The sequence below is a fragment of the Epinephelus lanceolatus genome, chromosome 24 (assembly GCF_041903045.1).
Source record: "Epinephelus lanceolatus isolate andai-2023 chromosome 24, ASM4190304v1, whole genome shotgun sequence".
Lineage (NCBI taxonomy): Eukaryota > Metazoa > Chordata > Actinopteri > Perciformes > Serranidae > Epinephelus > Epinephelus lanceolatus.
Genome location: NC_135757.1, coordinates 5,300,465 through 5,317,328, shown reverse-complemented (window position 1 = coordinate 5,317,328; position 16,864 = coordinate 5,300,465). Strand labels below are relative to the sequence as shown.

Below are 16,864 nucleotides of genomic sequence, written 5' to 3'. Positions count from 1 at the left end.
CGCGCCACCTTTTCTGTTTCACCCCAGGCCGGAGAAGATGATGTGGCACGGGTCAACCAGCGCCGGGCGGGGGCACGTCGACAGCTTCTGTGAGACGTGGCGTGTAGGTGACCAGGCGCTGACTGGCATGGCGTCGTCGCTACAGAGCGGCAGTCTGCTTCAGCAGAGCTCCAGCAGCTGCTCCAGCTCCTACATCGTACTGTGCATCGAGAACAGCTACGTCAGCCACGCCAAAAGATAGACACACACATACACACAACACTGGACAAAGCGAAACCCCAAAGCAGTCAGTCATGCTTTTGTCCTCACACACTTCTCTGTCTATTGTAAATATGTTTTTTCTTATGAATCATTAGTTTATGTGTGTTAGCCCCTCCTATATGGTGCTATACAGGATTATCCCACATGATGAACCTAAGGTAAGCTCAGGTGACGTTCAGTAACACACCCTCCAGGAGCCATATTGGAAGTCCACACCTTTAAAGGTAACAGTGTGTTTCCAAAAGGGCAGCTTTGTTGTCTGTAAACATGAAAGCGTAGTTTCTTGTCTCTTGTCTCACAACAGCAAACTCTCTTATTCTTCTTCATGGGTCCAGACTGGTGCTATGCTATTGTTCCGATAGCCCATTATTCCTGAAACCCAATCTAGCAGCTATCAACGATGGTAAGCGTAAGCGTCTTCCATAGATCCGTCAGTCCATGATCAGCCTTCTTCACCCCTTGGTCTGGAAGTAGAAGCTGGTAGCAGTGGCTACCAAAAACATTAAAAGGTGTTTCCTGTTACTTAAGCTGCTGTTGCCTGTCATTTAGATAACCAGTTCTGGGAACAACTGCTTCTCCTCACCTACCAAAATTTGAGCTGTGCCAGGTCGTCTGGCTGAAGGTCAGCTACACTAGAAGAGATTATGCCAGGTCATTTACACTAAACTATATGTGTTACAATATTTCGGGAGATCCAGTGCAGCCAGTGGATATTTCGGCTAATCTCTATAAACAGATATGTGCATATGTATGCAGATAAATGAAAGTCAGACTGTGCATTTGCAGCTATGTGTGAATGTTGGGGTTATTAATAACTGGTAATCGCATGTAAGGCTAGTTAGCTTGCAAATTATTTTTTACCTGGGGTCTTCTGTTGCCGGTTATCGATAGGATGTGTCTGAAAGTCAGAGAGTCAGTCGTGGAGGTAGACAACATTTCATCCTCCACATATCCAGCCAGCATTAGTTCTTTGTCGCTTGTAGCCTGCAGCTCTCCATGATTAAAATCTAGCTTTGGTTGCTCATCTTTGGTGGGGTGTATTTCCTGGAGCTTAACGCTGTTACGCTGTCATTGAAGGTGTTTCGGGAGGTTTGACGTCGTGTTTTTCTCACTGAAAGAATCTTAGTATGGCTACCTGGAACAACAATGTCCTTGTCATCTTTCTTCCTGACGAAATCTTGCTTGGTGCTTTGTGACGTGTATGTGTGCAGGTTATGAAAATGAATGCGGGAATGTGATTAATTGTTGGATTTCAAATCAGTCGTGGGGTGGTAACAAAAGTAAGGTTGTTACGAGTTATTTGCTTTTGGAGTAACTGAAACTGGCGTAGGCATGATCCAGCCAACTCTGCCTCTGATTGGCTTACCCGAACCCAAACCAGTCTCAGTCGTTGTGCTTAAACCTAACCAACCCAACAACCAACAAACGCGAAGAGAACTAGCCAATCAGAGGCAGAGTAGGTCACCATAGGAAGGTCAGATGATGCGAATACTGCATAATAATTAGCCTTGTGCTTCTGTTTCGGAGGAGTGGGTGTTTGTTTTTGGAAAAATGGGACTTTTTTTGGACTAGCCTATTGGGCTGTCTGAATAATGGGCTATCGGAACAATGGGAACCCTCCAGCCTAGAGAAACTAAACTTATCTCAGCAAGGGATATACCACTGTGATCATACGTAGGAATTATGTCTGAATTTCCACAAAGAACTGTGTAAGTGACGAACTCTTAAAACAAGGTAGATTTAATGTTTCCATGTCTTCCTGTCTGCGTTTAACCAAAACTGTCGTGCTAATACTAACTGACCAAAGCTACAACTCTAGTGCCTGAAAGCAGTGTTAATAGTGACTTCAAACTGTGGCTTCATTGACTTTTTATATGCAGTATTTGAGTGGCAAATACTCAGTTGAGTATTGGTGCGGTCATCAACACATTTCAGCGTCCAAGAGCAACATAAACATGAAACGTACATGAAATGTATGTTTTTTAACTTCTTTTCCTTTACACTGATGTTATCTGTAACCCATAGCACTTGAGTAATAGCCTTTTTTATTTTGCGACTGTCTTGCAAGGGAAGATGTTTTCAGATCGTATTTTTAGCAGTAACAAAAGGGATATTTATTTTTTATAAACCGTGCATTTTCTAGTATAATGTGTGACGAGAATAATAACGTTTCCAAATGTATCCATGTGCGAACCAAAGAAACTGTTAAAGACTGCAAACCCTACACGAGGATGTGTAATGCTTATTGAAAACTGATAAAGGGCAAGTTTCCCAGTGATAGAAAGTTTGTACACATAGTAAGCAAACACGTTTATGTACAGATAATCTGGATAGGATTCAGCCATATATGTTTGTCTATGCACTGTTGCTTTTGTTTATGCTTTTTATTCCAGAACAGTAAATGCACTGCAGCTAGCTTACAGTGGAGAGGATACGAACACTGGGGTGAAACATCATCATTCATTAGTTTCAGTCTGAAGTGGAGAATAAAGTGACGTTTTCATGTACTAACAGTGCCGTAATAAATGCAATAAGATTTGTATTATCTGTTTTTCTCCTTGTGTGAGCAACATTTTGAAATGCTGCATCTCACTGAATAAACCTGTGTGGAAAATGCGAGTTCTCAGGTGATGTTGTGGTGACTGTCTTTAGCAATTTTGTTTGTGTCCAAGTTTTGTTCTAATTTTGTTAGTACCCATTTGGGTCAAGATATAGATAATGTGATAGTCTCTCCAATGGGAAGATGGACAAAAGTTTTACATACCACATGGTAACGTCAGGGGGCTCTTCATCCAACCATCTGTCTTTGGACTGACAGCCAGACTCATTGACAATTTCAGGTGAACATGATAAACACTCTGAGAGAATTTCTTCAAATTTGGCACAAACGTCCACTTAGATCCAAAGATATACTAATCAGAATTTGGTGGCCAAAGGTCACTGTGACCTCACAACACTCAAAACACTCGTGAAAGCCATATCTCAAGAACACCTTGAGGGAATTTCTTCAAATTTGGCACAAACATAAACTCAGATCCAAAGATATACTAATCAGAATTTGGCAGTCAAAGGTAACTGTGACCTCACAACACTCAAAACACTCGTGAAAGCCATATCTCAAGAACACCTTGAGGGAAATTCTTCAAATTTGGCACAAACGTCCACTTAGATCCAAAGATATACTAATCAGAATTTGTCGGCCAAAGGTCACTGTGACCTCAAAACACTCGTGAAAGCCATATCTCAAGAACACCTTGAGGGAATTTCTTCAAATTTGGCACAAACGTCCACTTAAATCCAAAGATAGACTAATCAGAATTTGGCGGCCAAAGGTCACTGTGACCTCACAACACTCAAAATGAATACGCTAATTGTGACGCAATTTCACACAGATGTCTAATAGGATAAGTAACATTTTATATCCAAAAGGTCAAAGGTCATCTTCACTTTGACATCATAATGTTCTGCTTAACACTTCTAAAGACAATTTCAGGGCACGACGACAAGATGATTTTAAGTGCCACAACTATTTTTACGTTTCCGACATAATGATGAACACAAAGGATGATATTTACATTGAAAAGTGGGGGTTACATGCTGTGTGTGAATGATCTTACATTGGGTCTCATAGGATTTGTTAGAACATCTTTGCATTCAACAAAATATTTCTCCACATCTCATCGTCCAGGTGGGACCCAAAATATTCACTCCAGTGTGTTTTACTGTTGATAGTAGGGATTTCAACAAACATTCGATCATAAGTATAACTAAGATTTTTGTTTTTTTAAAGCCTTTAGTGCTGAAAGCTTCTTCTTTTAGAGTAATTCTCATGATTGGACTATTAAAATTCAGGGCAAAAGAAATACTGCTATTGGTCCACTGATCTCTGTTACTGTGCGTCCCTCTGCTGACCAGTGCTTGAATGTAATTAAATACAGTTACTACTGTTGTTGAGTACAAATTTGAGGTACTTTCAGCTTGCATGAGTATTTTAATCTCATGCCAATTTCTACTGTACTTTTTACTTCAACACAATTACTTGATGACTTTAGTAACTAGTTGTATTACAAATTAAGATTTTTGCGCACAAACCATATGAACAAACGAATTAAGGTCTCAGAGCCTGGAAAAAGTTGTCTGAGAGCTCAAATGTCTTGGAGTGCCCAAACTTTTGCATGGTGCTCCTTTCATATTTTTCACTCTAAAATTGTACAAAACAAAAATAATACACTAATCTTTAAAGTGTTAAAAAAGCATATTTCATTTTTAACTTCAAGCCTTTTGGAGATCAGTTCATTTTCGACAGGTGTGCCCAAACTTACACCGATAAGCCACAAGATTAAAACCAGTGGTGGGTGAGGCGAGTAACATTTATCATTTTGTTCCAGTGCTTTGTTCTTCTAGGAGACCTTCGGTCATGGCATTCATGTGGATGCCACCCAAACACCGCTGTGGGCTAAGTAACTCCCCCTTCCTCATGGCAACGGTGCTCCCTGATGACAGTGGCCCCCCCAGCAGAAAAATGCACCATGCCACACCACAAAAACTGCTCAGAAATGGCCTGAGGAACATGACAAAAAGCTCAAGGTGTCGACCTGGCCTTTAAATCTCCCACACATTATTTTCATTGTTTATGTTTCAAGTCTTTTTTTGAGTGGGCACTACCAACATGTCATATAACCTGTGTCACATGATCTCTTGATGAGATCATGTGACACTGTGCATTTTACACACCTGTCCCTGAATGCAGTTTATACCCTGATGAGGACTGTTTCGTCAAAACATGTTGGTCTATCCATAACTTAATAAAGGATTCTGACCACAATCAGAGAGCTCCGGGTGCATTATTGAACTGCTGGCCGTACCGTGGACTTTCACACTGAGTAAGTTGGACAGTTCCTGTGGCAGCAGCAGAGCAGAGAGACTTGTGCTGCAGGTATGAATGGATGAACGAATGTAGAGCTGAGTAATTATAAAATACATATACACAGGGGGAGACTGGAGACAGTTGCATCAAGTCTTATCACTCCAATTATGACTCACACTGCACATGCTCAGTATTTTAGCCAGCTGGCTAATTTTCAACTGCAGTCCTGTGGCAAAAGGTTTGTGACCAACAACGCGTGCAAGTAAAGCCTCCACAAAAATAGCATTTTAAGTCTTGTGTGTAATTTATACTTAAGGATTTATCCTGGTTTCATTTGAGAAGAGGAAAAGATTGCTAGCTGCTAGGCTAATTTATACAATGTAAAATGCCATAGGTTTGCGCTAACAATATTAACATGTTGTATTTCTTTGGAAAAACGTGTATAGTATGACAGTTGTTTTTTCAGTGAACCTTGTGAGTAGTAACGGAGCCAAATTATGTACTATTACCTTTGTTAAATGTTGCTGTTGTCCCTGGCTTTATATGAGAAGAGGAAAATATCACTAGCTGCTAGGCTAATTTATACAATGTAAAATGCCATAGGCTTGTGCTAATAATGTTAGCATGTTATATTTGTTTGGAAAACGTGTTTAGTATAAGACAGTTGTTTTGTCAGTGAACCTTGTGAGTTGTAATGGAGCCAAATTATGTACCGTTACCTTTGTTACATTTTGCTGTTGTCCTGGTTTTATATGAGAAAAGGGAAAGCTTGCTAGCTACTAGGCTAATTTATACGATATAAAATGCCATTGGCTTGTGCTGATGACGTTAGCATAATATATTTGTTTGGAAAACTTGTTTATGAAAGTTGTTTTGTCAGTGAACCTTGTGAGTTGTTATAGAGCCAAATTACCGTTACATTTGTTAAATGTTGCTGTTGTCCCTGGTTTCATATATGAGGAAAAAAATTGCTACAATTTATACAATGTAAAATGCCTTAGGCTTGTGCTAATAATGTTAGCATGTTGTATTTGTTTGGAAAACGTGTTTAGTATAAGACAGTTGTTTTGTCAGTGAACCTTGTGAGTTGTAATGGAGCCAGATTATGTACTGTTACATTTGTTAAATGTTGCTGTTGTCCCTGGTTTCATATGAGAAGAGGAAAATATCACTAGCTGCTAGGCTAATTTATACAATGTAAAATGCCATAGGCTTGTGCTAATAATGTTAGCATGTTGTATTTGTGTGGAAAATGTGTCCAGATAAAGACAAGTGTTTGTCTGTGAATGCTGCGAGTTATAGTGAAGCTGATTTGTGTACTTGTGGTTGAAACTGTCTCTATTAAGCCATGTTTAATGTGTGTTTAATGTGTGTTTTGAATCAACTAAACTCTACAGCACTTCACAGCAATCTCCACCACCGACTAGCGTTTGGGAGGTGTAACTGCAGAGTGACACAGACACACCACAGCTCCTCCCAACTTGCTCTTACAGTCTGTTTTTGCCCTGGGCGTTGCCTTCAGGCAGACTTTCTTTAACACGAAGTACAAATCCCACCTTTTATACATGAATTGACATGACTTACAAGTTATCTTTTGAAAGCGGAAATGTGCGAATTAGGGTAGTATGACGCTTGTGCCTCTATGACAGGGCTGGACGCACCTTTGGGAGCTGCATGCAGGCAAAGCACAGGACAATTAAATTCGCTATGTGGCAATTATTTGTGCTTACCGGTAAATCAAAACACCTGGGTGTGTCATTGGGACATGTAGTTGTTCAAGTTGTGGTTGATTAAAACGTGTTTCTTGTCTAGTCTATGTCCATTTTCTGTCTCTCTCTTTAAGGGGTGATGTCCTCGATAACGTTGGAGGTTACTTAGTTTCACTTTCTTGTGACGCCGTATTTTTACCAAACAAGGTGAGTTATACTTATTCTATTCTTCTTCTGTGGTGTATTAAAGCCTGTTTTTCCATTCAAGGTGTCTAAAAAGGGAGGGCTACTCTACTTACTGTTTTTCTTAGAAGCTAAATTGTAGCAGTATTATAGTATAAAAATACTCCATCACAAGTTAAAGTCCTGCATTGAAAGTGCTTTAAAAGTACAGAGACAAATGTACTTAAAGTATCTGATGAAGCAGCAGAATGACCTTTGTCACTTAATAATTACATAAGTGCTTTCATGTTATAATTAGTGATGTGAAGACTATTTTACACACAGCTGGATTGTATGATATATAAAAATGAATGAACATTTAAAAGGATGATTGTTTCGCATGCAGCTGTCAAATAAATGTAGTGGATTAAGTATTAAAATCTACAGGAGTAATAACTGTGAATGTGGTATGGTTAGTATGATGCAGTCATATTTGTTCTCTGGATTAATTATTAATGATTTATTATTTTATTTTGTAGACTTTGACTCGTAGGAGTTCTAAGTTTTGATGGACAAATCTGAACATATAAATCATAATGTATAATACAGTATGTTAAACCACATATGAATATAATATAATTTAAGTTAACTGTGCGTCATCATTCGTTCCATTTTCAGGCTGACTGACAAAAGCAGTCCGTTTCTGTTTGTGTCAAGCTGTAGGCTCTAGTATGGACGTGTCTGACGGGCCAGATGAGGGAACCCTCCCCTCCAAAATGACTCCACTTGGGGAACATGACAGCTGGACCGAAGCTCAGAGGTGAGATGACCATCAGATCAGAGCTCAGCAGCTGTATCATTTCACATACGTGATTATTAACAGTAAAAACTCTGTGTTGTGTTTAAGCCCAGAGTGACAGCAGGAGAGACCACACTCTCCTGTTCCCAGCTGCGTGTCCATGAAGAGCAACCAGTCAAAGGAGCCACCTCTTGGTTTTCAAAAACAGCTTTCTTCTGAGACAGAGTAAGTCCTTTTATTTTGTATTATTTAAGCCTTTGAGGTCCAGTGTGTTGGATGTAGGGGGATATATTGGCAGAAATGGAATACAAGTACAGTAAGTATAAAAGTATATTTCCTGTCGGGTGCATTCACACCAGGATAGTCCGGGGTACTCGGTTCAATTGGGTGGGGAATGCTGAAAAAATTTCACACTTTCATTTGGTTCGGTTCACTTTCACACTGCACTTTTAAAGTGGACCAAACCGCCTGGACAATGTCACGCAGTTACAACGGCTGCTTGTTTGGGGGCGGTATTGCCCAAAACGACCACTGACCAGGAAGAAAAAAAGCACGAGGAAGAAGAAAACCCGGCTCATCGATTGGCCAGGGCCGAAAACGGAAATCCATCCCTTCAATGCACTGCACTGTACGTCACTTCCTCTCTTTGGCTCACTGGATAGTCCGTTTGCATTTCCCACTGTAAGCCAACCACACCAGGGTTCACTTGCAAGTGAACCGAGACCCCCAGTTTTCAAGCGGACCAGGATTCGCTCCTATGGTCTGCACCAGAGTTTGAATGAGCGTTCACACCACTACAAACGAACCGAACTATCCGTCGAAGTGGACCAAGTACAACCCCACACATACAACCCCAGCAGGACAATGCACCATGTTGCACCACAGAAACGGTTCAGGAATACCCTGAGGAACGTGACAAAGACACGTCGATCTGGCCTCCAGATACCCCAGATCCCAATTTAATTGAGCGACTAGAAGTACCCCCGATCCATGGTGGGACCTGCTTGGATCAGACTTGGCTCTGACCTGTCGAGACATGGACACAGGACTTCAAGGGATGCCCTGCAGTGTCTGACAGTGGATCCTTTGAGTCATGTTGGGTACCAGCACACGCCAGAGACGCTCAATCAGATTTGGGTCTAGGGTCCAATGCCTTGACTTCTTTTTCACTTTCCTCAGGCCAGTCCTGTCACTGGGGGGATGGATGAATATCTGGACCATAGACTGTATAAAAATATGGACGTAGTCACCGTGACGTCACCCATTGGTTTCTGAGGAGTGGGTTTGAAGCTCAAAGTAGGCGGCTCTGGCCATCGCAGTCTTGGCAGTGCGTGACTCTGCCCAACTCCCGGCCAATCAAAAATGGGCAAAGAGGCGGGCCAAATGAAGCCTGGTTGCTTAAACATGCCCACCTCGCTTGAAGCTGCTAAGTTAGCTAAGGCTAACAAGCTAGGCTACTTTGGCTAGCCCTGTGGTGTTGGCTGCTCCCGCTCATGCTCCCACTTGGTGCCAGCTCCCTCATGATACAAAATATCCAAAAGGCACAAACGTGGCTGAGAGGTCAGGTTCGGTGACTTGCGAATTAGCTGAGATGATGCCTAGCAGACAGCCAGCGGCTAGTTAGCCACCCGTGATAGCGCCACCTGTCACTCAAAGTGACCACACCCTTAATAATGCGCTGTAAAGTTGAGCATTTTAACATGGGGTTCTGTGGGGATTGACTCGCTTTTGGAGCCAGCCTCAAGTGGCCATTCGAGGAAATGCAGTTTTTGGCACTTCCGCACTGGCTTCACTTGTCATCCCTGGAGGTTCCCGCTTGGTCTAGACCTAAGGTTTCCCAGCAGAAGACTGCATTGTAATCAGATGATCAATTTATTCACCTCACCTGTCAGTGGTTTTGATATCGTGGCTGATCGCTCCATGTCTCTCCGTAGACATTAGAGAAGAAGAAAAATAGGCGTGTGATGGATACCTCAAAACTCTTATACTCCTTTTTCTTTTGTTTACTTACGAGGTCTTAGAAACCATCTTCACTTTTGTCAGAAAATTTGACACAGTTGAAGTGGTCTATAAAAAGAAACCATCTTTCTTTGGTCAGGATCCAGCAGGAGAGACCACACTCTCCTGTTCCCAGCTGTGTGTCCATGAAGAGCAACCAGTCAAAGGAGCCACCTCTTGGTTTTCAAAAACAGCTTTCTTCTGAGACGGAGTAAGTTGACATTTTGCTTTGTACTATAGAAGCATGAACAAAGCAATTTTAAGTGGTATTAGAATAAATTACTTTTAAAGGCACCGAAGTGTGTGTGTTTTTCCTCTTTCTCTCTCCAGACTACAACAGGAGATGTCAGATGCTCACATCGGTCAGTCTGCCCTGGAGGGTCAAACAGACTCCATATTTACGGTGTGTAAATCTACACCTGCACAGTCACAGCAGTTCTTGTCTTTATTTTGCTGCACAATGGATGGAGCGTTTACAAATGAAGCTTTCTATTTAATTTTCCAGCTGCTTGAGGAGACCATCATCAGTTTTGTGAAGAAGGAGCTGAAGGCGATGCAGAGGGCCGTGAGCTCTGAGTGTTCGGATGACGAGGTGACGGACAGCAAGGAGGAAGAGGATATGAGGAACAGCAGAGAGGCGTTTCTGAGAATTGTGACACACTTCCTGAGGAGGCTAAAGCAAGAGGAGCTGGCTGATTCTCTTCAGAGCAGTAAGGTTATTTCTACAGCTTTAACACGATGGAAACAGGAAACACTGGAAGAAGTAGACTGACAGTTCCAAAGTGCTAGAAATGTATATAAATATTTTCAAGGGATGCCCATAGAAACTCCATATGTACATCAAAAATGCTGTTGCCGTATCTTCTGTAGCATCCACTTACTATTTTCGTATTGTTTTTTGTTCATGCAGAATCTCCAACGGCGTGCCAACTCAAACTCAAATCTAGCTTGAAGCAGAAGTTCCAGTGTGTGTTCGAGGGGATCGCTGAAGCAGGAAACCCGACCCTCCTGAATGAGATCTACACAGAGCTCTACATCACAGAGGGAGGGACCGCAGAGGTCAGTGGCGAACATGAGGTCAGACAGATCGAAACCGCATCCAGGAAACCAGCCGGACCAGAAGCGACAATCAAATGCGAAGACATCTTTAAAGCCTCACCGGAAAGAGACGGACCAATCAGAACGGTGATGACGAAGGGAGTGGCTGGCATCGGGAAAACAGTGTTGACACAGAAGTTCACTCTGGACTGGGCTGAAGACAAAGCCAACCAGGACATACACTTCACATTTCCATTCACTTTCAGAGAGCTGAATCTGCTGACAGAGAGAAAATACAGCTTGGTGAAACTTGTTCATCACTTCTTTGGTGAGGCCAAAGACGCAGGGATCTGCAGGTTTGACGAGTTCCAGGTTGTGTTCATCTTTGACGGTCTGGATGAGTGTCGACTTCCTCTGGACTTCCACAACAATGAGATCCTGACTGATGTTACAGAGTCCACCTCAGTGGATGTGCTGCTGACAAACCTCATCGGGGGAAACTGCTTCCCTCTGCTCGCCTCTGGATAACCACACGACCTGCAGCGGCCAGTCAGATCCCTCCTGACTGTGTTGACATGGTGACAGAGGTCAGAGGGTTCACTGACCCACAGAAGGAGGAGTACTTCAGGAAGAGATGCAGAGATGAAGAGCAGGCCAGCAGAATTATCTCCCACATCGAGACGTCCCGAAGCCTCCACATCATGTGCCACATCCCAGTCTTCTGCTGGATCACTGCGACAGTCCTGGAGGATGTGATGAAGACCAGAGAGGGAGGAGAGCTGCCCAAGACCCTGACGGAGCTGTACATCCACTTCCTGCTGGTTCAAGCCAAACTGTGGACCGTCAAGTATCACAGAGGAGCTGAGATGGATCCACACTGGAATCCAGGGAGCAGGGAGATGGTTCTGTCTCTGGGGAAGTTGGCTTTTGAGCAGCTGCAGAAAGGCAACCTGATCTTCTACGAGTCAGACCTGACAGAGTGCGGCATCGATATCACGGCGGCGTCAGTGTACTCAGGAGTGTTCACGCAGATCTTCAAAGAGGAGAGAGGGCTGTGTGAGGAGAAGGTGTTCTGCTTCGTCCATCTGAGTGTTCAGGAGTTTCTGGCCGCTCTATACGTTTTTCTGACTTTAATGAACTCTGGCGTCAATCTGCTGTCTCTGTCAAAAGCCTGGTGGTCTAATCTATTAAGGGACAAATCCAAACTATCATACCTCTTCCAGAGTGCCGTGGACATGGCTTTACGGAGTCCAAATGGACACCTGGATTTGTTCCTCCGCTTCCTCCTGGGCCTTTCACTGCAGACCAATCAGACTCTCCTGCGAGGCCTGATGACGCACACAGGAAACAGCTCGCACAGCAGTCAGGACACAGTCCAGTACATCAAGAGCGTGATCAGAAGGGACCTGTCTCCGGAGAGGAGCATCAACCTGTTGCACTGTCTGAACGAGCTGAATGATTCTTCTCTAGAGGAGGAGATCCAGCAATACCTGAGTTCAGGACGTCTCTCCACGGTCAGACTCTCTCCTGCTCAGTGGTCAGCTCTGGCCTTCATCTTGCTGTCATCGGAGGAAGACCTGGAGGTGTTTGACCTGAAGAAATACTCTGCATCTGAGGAGGGTCTTCTGAGGCTGCTGCCAGTCGTCAAAGCTTCCAAAAAGTCTCTGTAAGTTTAAAGAAAACAGGACAGGACAGTCCAAAGCCATTCATTCCTACAGAATAATGATTATTTTGAAATTATGTTTTTGTCCTTCTTCAGGCTGGGTGGCTGTAACCTGTCAGAGAAAAGCTGTGAAGGTCTGGCATCAGTTCTCAGCTCCCAGTCTTCTCGTCTGAGAGAGCTGGATCTGAGCAACAACAACCTGCAGGACTCAGGAGTGAAGCTGCTCCTTCCTGGACTGGAGAATCCACGCCGTGGACTGGAAACACTGAGGTTAGATCATGCACTGTATGGTTGATCCACCACTCAAATGTCCTCTTTCGTAATTCTATCATAGGCTTTAAAGGGACAGTCAATATTGGGCCATCAGTAAGCTCCCTTGTTGGCTTTTTTGCCGTTGAATCAGAGACTGTGGAGCCCGAGAAATCATTCTGATTGGCAGTTCAGCTGAGCGCACGAGAAGAAAATCAGAAGTGAGGAAAGTAAACAACTAAAGTCAAGAGGGAGTGAGATTGAAACAAGCTCATCATATTGGATACCTTATGGAATACATTCTGTAGAAGCGCTCGGATGCATTGTCAGTGATGTATCCTGGGGTCATCGGGTGTTTCGGGTCTTTGTTGTTAATGCGCTAACAAATGTCTTGAATACGTCCAGTCGCGTTTTCAGTTTCCATTTTTGAATGACGAGTATAGACTGCTGCTACCTGTTGCTGTGTAGAGTTATTTCCTTTGGCTGTCTGCTGTCGTCTTGACGTTGTGTTCAAGTGCAACTTTTTGGCGGAGATGCAAGCGACATGAGGCGATGCAACAGTCCAACTTAGTCCCCACTAGTTCTTTGATGTCAGCTTGGTGCATCTGGCCGTTTAAATATAAAGAACAAAACTTTCAACTGATTTTTGCAGGTTGAGTCACAACAATCTCACAGAGAAATGCTGCCAGGAGTTAGCATCAGTTCTTGGCTCCAAATCATCTGGTCTGAGAAACCTGGACTTGAGTTACAACAACCTGCAGGACTCTGGAGTGAAGGTCCTCTCTGCCGGACTGGAAAGTCCGCACTGTGCTCTGGACACACTCAGGTCAGGATAAATGATGTTTCACAGGATGGTAATGACTCAGAGGTGTGACACAGTAAATGTATGTTAATATCCATTCTCTTTCAGGCTGGTTGGCTGTAATTTATCAGACAAAAGTCGTGGCGCTCTGGCTTCAGTACTCAGCTCCCAGTCCTCAACTCTGAGAGAGCTGGATCTGAGTAACAACGACCTGCAGGATTCAGGGGCGATGCTGTTCTCTGTGGGGCAGGAGAGTCAGCGTTGTAGACTGGAAACTCTCAGGTTAGATCACATCACTGTGTGTCACGTCTTCCTTAAATTCAGACTATAATATTTGTTAGTTGGTATTGAGGGTGAACAGACTGAGACACTGATCCCATGATGGTTTCTTTTTATATTTAACTAGGTTGAATCAAACGAGGCTGACAGACAAATGCTGTCAGGAGTTCTCATCAGTTCTGAGCTCCAAGTCGTCCAATCTGAGAGAGCTGGACCTGAGTAACAACGACCTGCAGGATTCAGGAGTGAAGCTTCTGTGTGCTGGGCTGGAGAGTCCACAGTGTGCACTCCAAACTCTCAGGTTTGATTAATGTTTTAGGATTTTGGGGGTTATATGCCTGACTGTTTCTTGTCTTTCTTCCTAAACATACTACAAGTGTAAATGTGTGTGTTCCTTTGGCAGGTTAAATCAAACGAACCTCACAGAGAAATGCTGCCAGGACCTCTCGTCAGTCCTCAGCTCCGAGTCCTCCAGCCTGAGAGAGCTGGACCTCAGCAACAATGATCTGCGGGATCCAGGAGTGAAGCTGATGTCGGCTGGTCTGGGAAGTCCACACTGTGCCTTGGAAACTCTCAGGTCAGTATTCTGATGTTTATGAAGTGTGTTACTGCAGTTTTTGGCTTGTTCATGAAATGCAGTTGCCCCTATGTTGTGAGGTGGTTTATCTCATTGTCTGTGCAGCCACAAATGTACTCGCTCATCTTCTGTGCTTCTACACTTTACATCTCATTAATGCCATCACTAAGACCAGTTTGAATATTACTAAGTACGTTCATTGATTGAAACCCTTCAGGCTGAGTGGATGTAAGTTATCAGAAGGAAGTTGTGAAGCTCTGGCCCCAGTGTTTAGCTCCCGGTCGTCCAGTCTGAGAGAGCTGGAAATGAGCAACAACGACCTGCAGGACTCAGGAGTGAAGCTGATGTCTGCTGCGCTGAGGAGTCCACACTGTACGCTGGAAACTCTCAGGTGAGATAACATTATAACATGACTTTGTACCTGGTTATATAAGCTTCCTGCATCAATCAAAACCTGAAAGTAAACACATTGGCATTTTACATTGTTTAAATAAGCCTTAGACAAAATTGTTGTTGCCATTATCGGCCACAAGAGGGAGTCTAGTGCGCTTCTGTTTAAAACAATCCAAAAACACAGCTCATGAAATCCTGTAGGGACTGATCTATATGTTTATTTTTCAGACTGAGTCAAACAAGGCTCACAGAGAAATGCTGTCACGAGTTCTCGTCAGTCCTGAGCACCAAGTCGTCAACTCTGAGAGAGCTGGACCTGAGCAACAACGACCTGCAGGATTCAGGAGTGAAGCTGCTCTCTGCTGGACTCAAGAGTCCACACTGTACACTCGAAGCTTTAAGGTCTAATTACTGTATATTTATGCTTCCTTTTTTCTGTGAAATGTCCTGTGATGTCCCCCATTGGTGTGTGGGCCGCCATTTTGAATAGAGGTGTAAGGGAGGTGCAATGTTCTGGAGTCATGCACCTGCAATATCACAGCCATTTCCAGACCAGTGAACTCATAAAAACATCTAGCCATACTTTTAAATGGACAAAACTCCCTTCTCGTGTGTTTTTGTATTTGTGTAGGCTGTCAGGCTGTTTGATCACAGAGGAGGGCTGTACCAGTCTGGCCTCAGCTCTGAGGTCCAACCCCTCCCATCTCAGAGAGCTTGACCTGAGATACAATCATCCAGGAGACTCAGGAGTGAAGCTGCTGTCCGCTGGAGTGAAGGATCCAGGATGGAGACTGGATACTCTCAGGTACGGGGCGAAAACTTAAACCTGCATTCTTTCAAATGGCCAGCAGGGGGCGAGTCTACTGTTGCAAAAAGCATTTAAATTGTAGACGTGAATGAGAAAATTACCCTACTTGTCACTTGTGTTATTACTTTGGTGGTTTATGAAACAAACAACTGAATAACTAAAGCAAAATGAGATGAAATGAAATAATAAGCGATGTGATATTGCGGTCAATCAAAAATATCGGAGCCAAAAACTCACCCTCTTTGTCTAACAGCTGCCCCAGTGCTGGTCTGACTTTGTTTCCCTCTTCCAGTGTGGATCACGGATGTGCTCAGTGGTTGAAATCTGGTCTGGTGAAGTGTAAGTGTGTAAAATTAAAGATTCAATTACAAAGCCCATTCAGTCAAAACCTTCAGAACCACATCTGTTGCCTTTTCCTCTCCGTCAGACGCCTGTGAGCTCACGCTGGACCCGAACACAGCACACAAAAACGTCCACCTGTCCGAGGACAACCGAAAAGTGATGCTGTCCATAGAGAAGCAGCCGTATCCCGACCACCCGGACAGATTCGACTGGTGCTACCAGCTGCTGTGTACGACCGGCCTGACTGGTCGCTGTTACTGGGAGGTGGACTTTGAAGGAGGGGTGGACGTTGGAGTGACTTACAGAGGACTCAGGAGGAGAGGAGCCCGTGACGGCAGTCGGCTCGGATGGAACGAGAAGTCGTGGAGTCTGGAGCTGACTGATAAATGTTACTACGCCTGGCACAGTAATATCAGAACAGCTCTTCTCACGCCTCCCTCCTCGGCCTCGAACAGAGTCGGAGTGTATCTGGACTGGCCTGCCGGGACTCTGTCCTTCTACAGTGTTCTACCTGACATTCTGGTCCACCTGTACACCTTCAGCTGTGCATTCATTGAACCTCTGTACCCTGGGTTTGGTTTCCTGTCGTTGGAGTCGTCAGTGTCCCTGTGTTGAGACGGGAAAGTGCTGCCGTCTGTTGTTGGATCAAAACTCTCTCAGGGCAGGCTCTTTAATTTTGGCGCCATTGCGCAAAGATCCAATAATTGCCCTTTGAGCATATTGTAATTTAAGTGGTCTGAGAGAAAACTGACCTAACACTGGCCTTACTCCTTACTTTTTTGGCTGTTTATAATTATTGCTGAATTTTATTTGTATTTATTATCATTGACTACTGCCTGCAAGCCTCTCAGGGACATTAAAGCTGTGCTCTACTTTACCGATACCATGTGATTACTGAGATCATTACAGATGGAGAG

General features: G+C 43.8%; 1 protein-coding gene and 1 pseudogene across 9 annotated transcripts in view; both read left to right on the top strand.

Annotated features, from left to right (window-relative positions):
- LOC117249899 (collagen alpha-1(XVIII) chain-like) overlaps positions 1 to 2,880 on the top strand; it is a 70,829-nt gene extending 67,949 nt beyond the window's left edge. For all 8 annotated transcript variants that reach the window (XM_033615722.2, XM_033615720.2, XM_033615717.2 and 5 more), the window contains one exon: positions 28 to 2,880. In XM_033615722.2, the coding sequence (XP_033471613.2) occupies positions 28 to 241 (214 nt within the window). In that variant the 3' untranslated portion in view covers positions 242 to 2,880. The remainder of the gene's footprint in view (positions 1 to 27) is intronic.
- A 3,767-nt stretch (positions 2,881 to 6,647) lies between these two features.
- LOC117249936 (uncharacterized) lies at positions 6,648 to 16,834 on the top strand (annotated as a pseudogene). Its single transcript, XR_013490534.1, has 17 exons — positions 6,648 to 7,044; positions 7,678 to 7,819; positions 7,907 to 8,023; positions 9,897 to 10,007; positions 10,127 to 10,199; positions 10,302 to 10,506; positions 10,707 to 12,500; positions 12,594 to 12,767; positions 13,399 to 13,572; positions 13,657 to 13,830; positions 13,955 to 14,128; positions 14,231 to 14,404; positions 14,622 to 14,795; positions 15,026 to 15,199; positions 15,429 to 15,602; positions 15,898 to 15,944; positions 16,033 to 16,834. The product of XR_013490534.1 is annotated as an uncharacterized LOC117249936 (transcript).
- Positions 16,835 to 16,864: the final 30 nt, after the last annotated feature.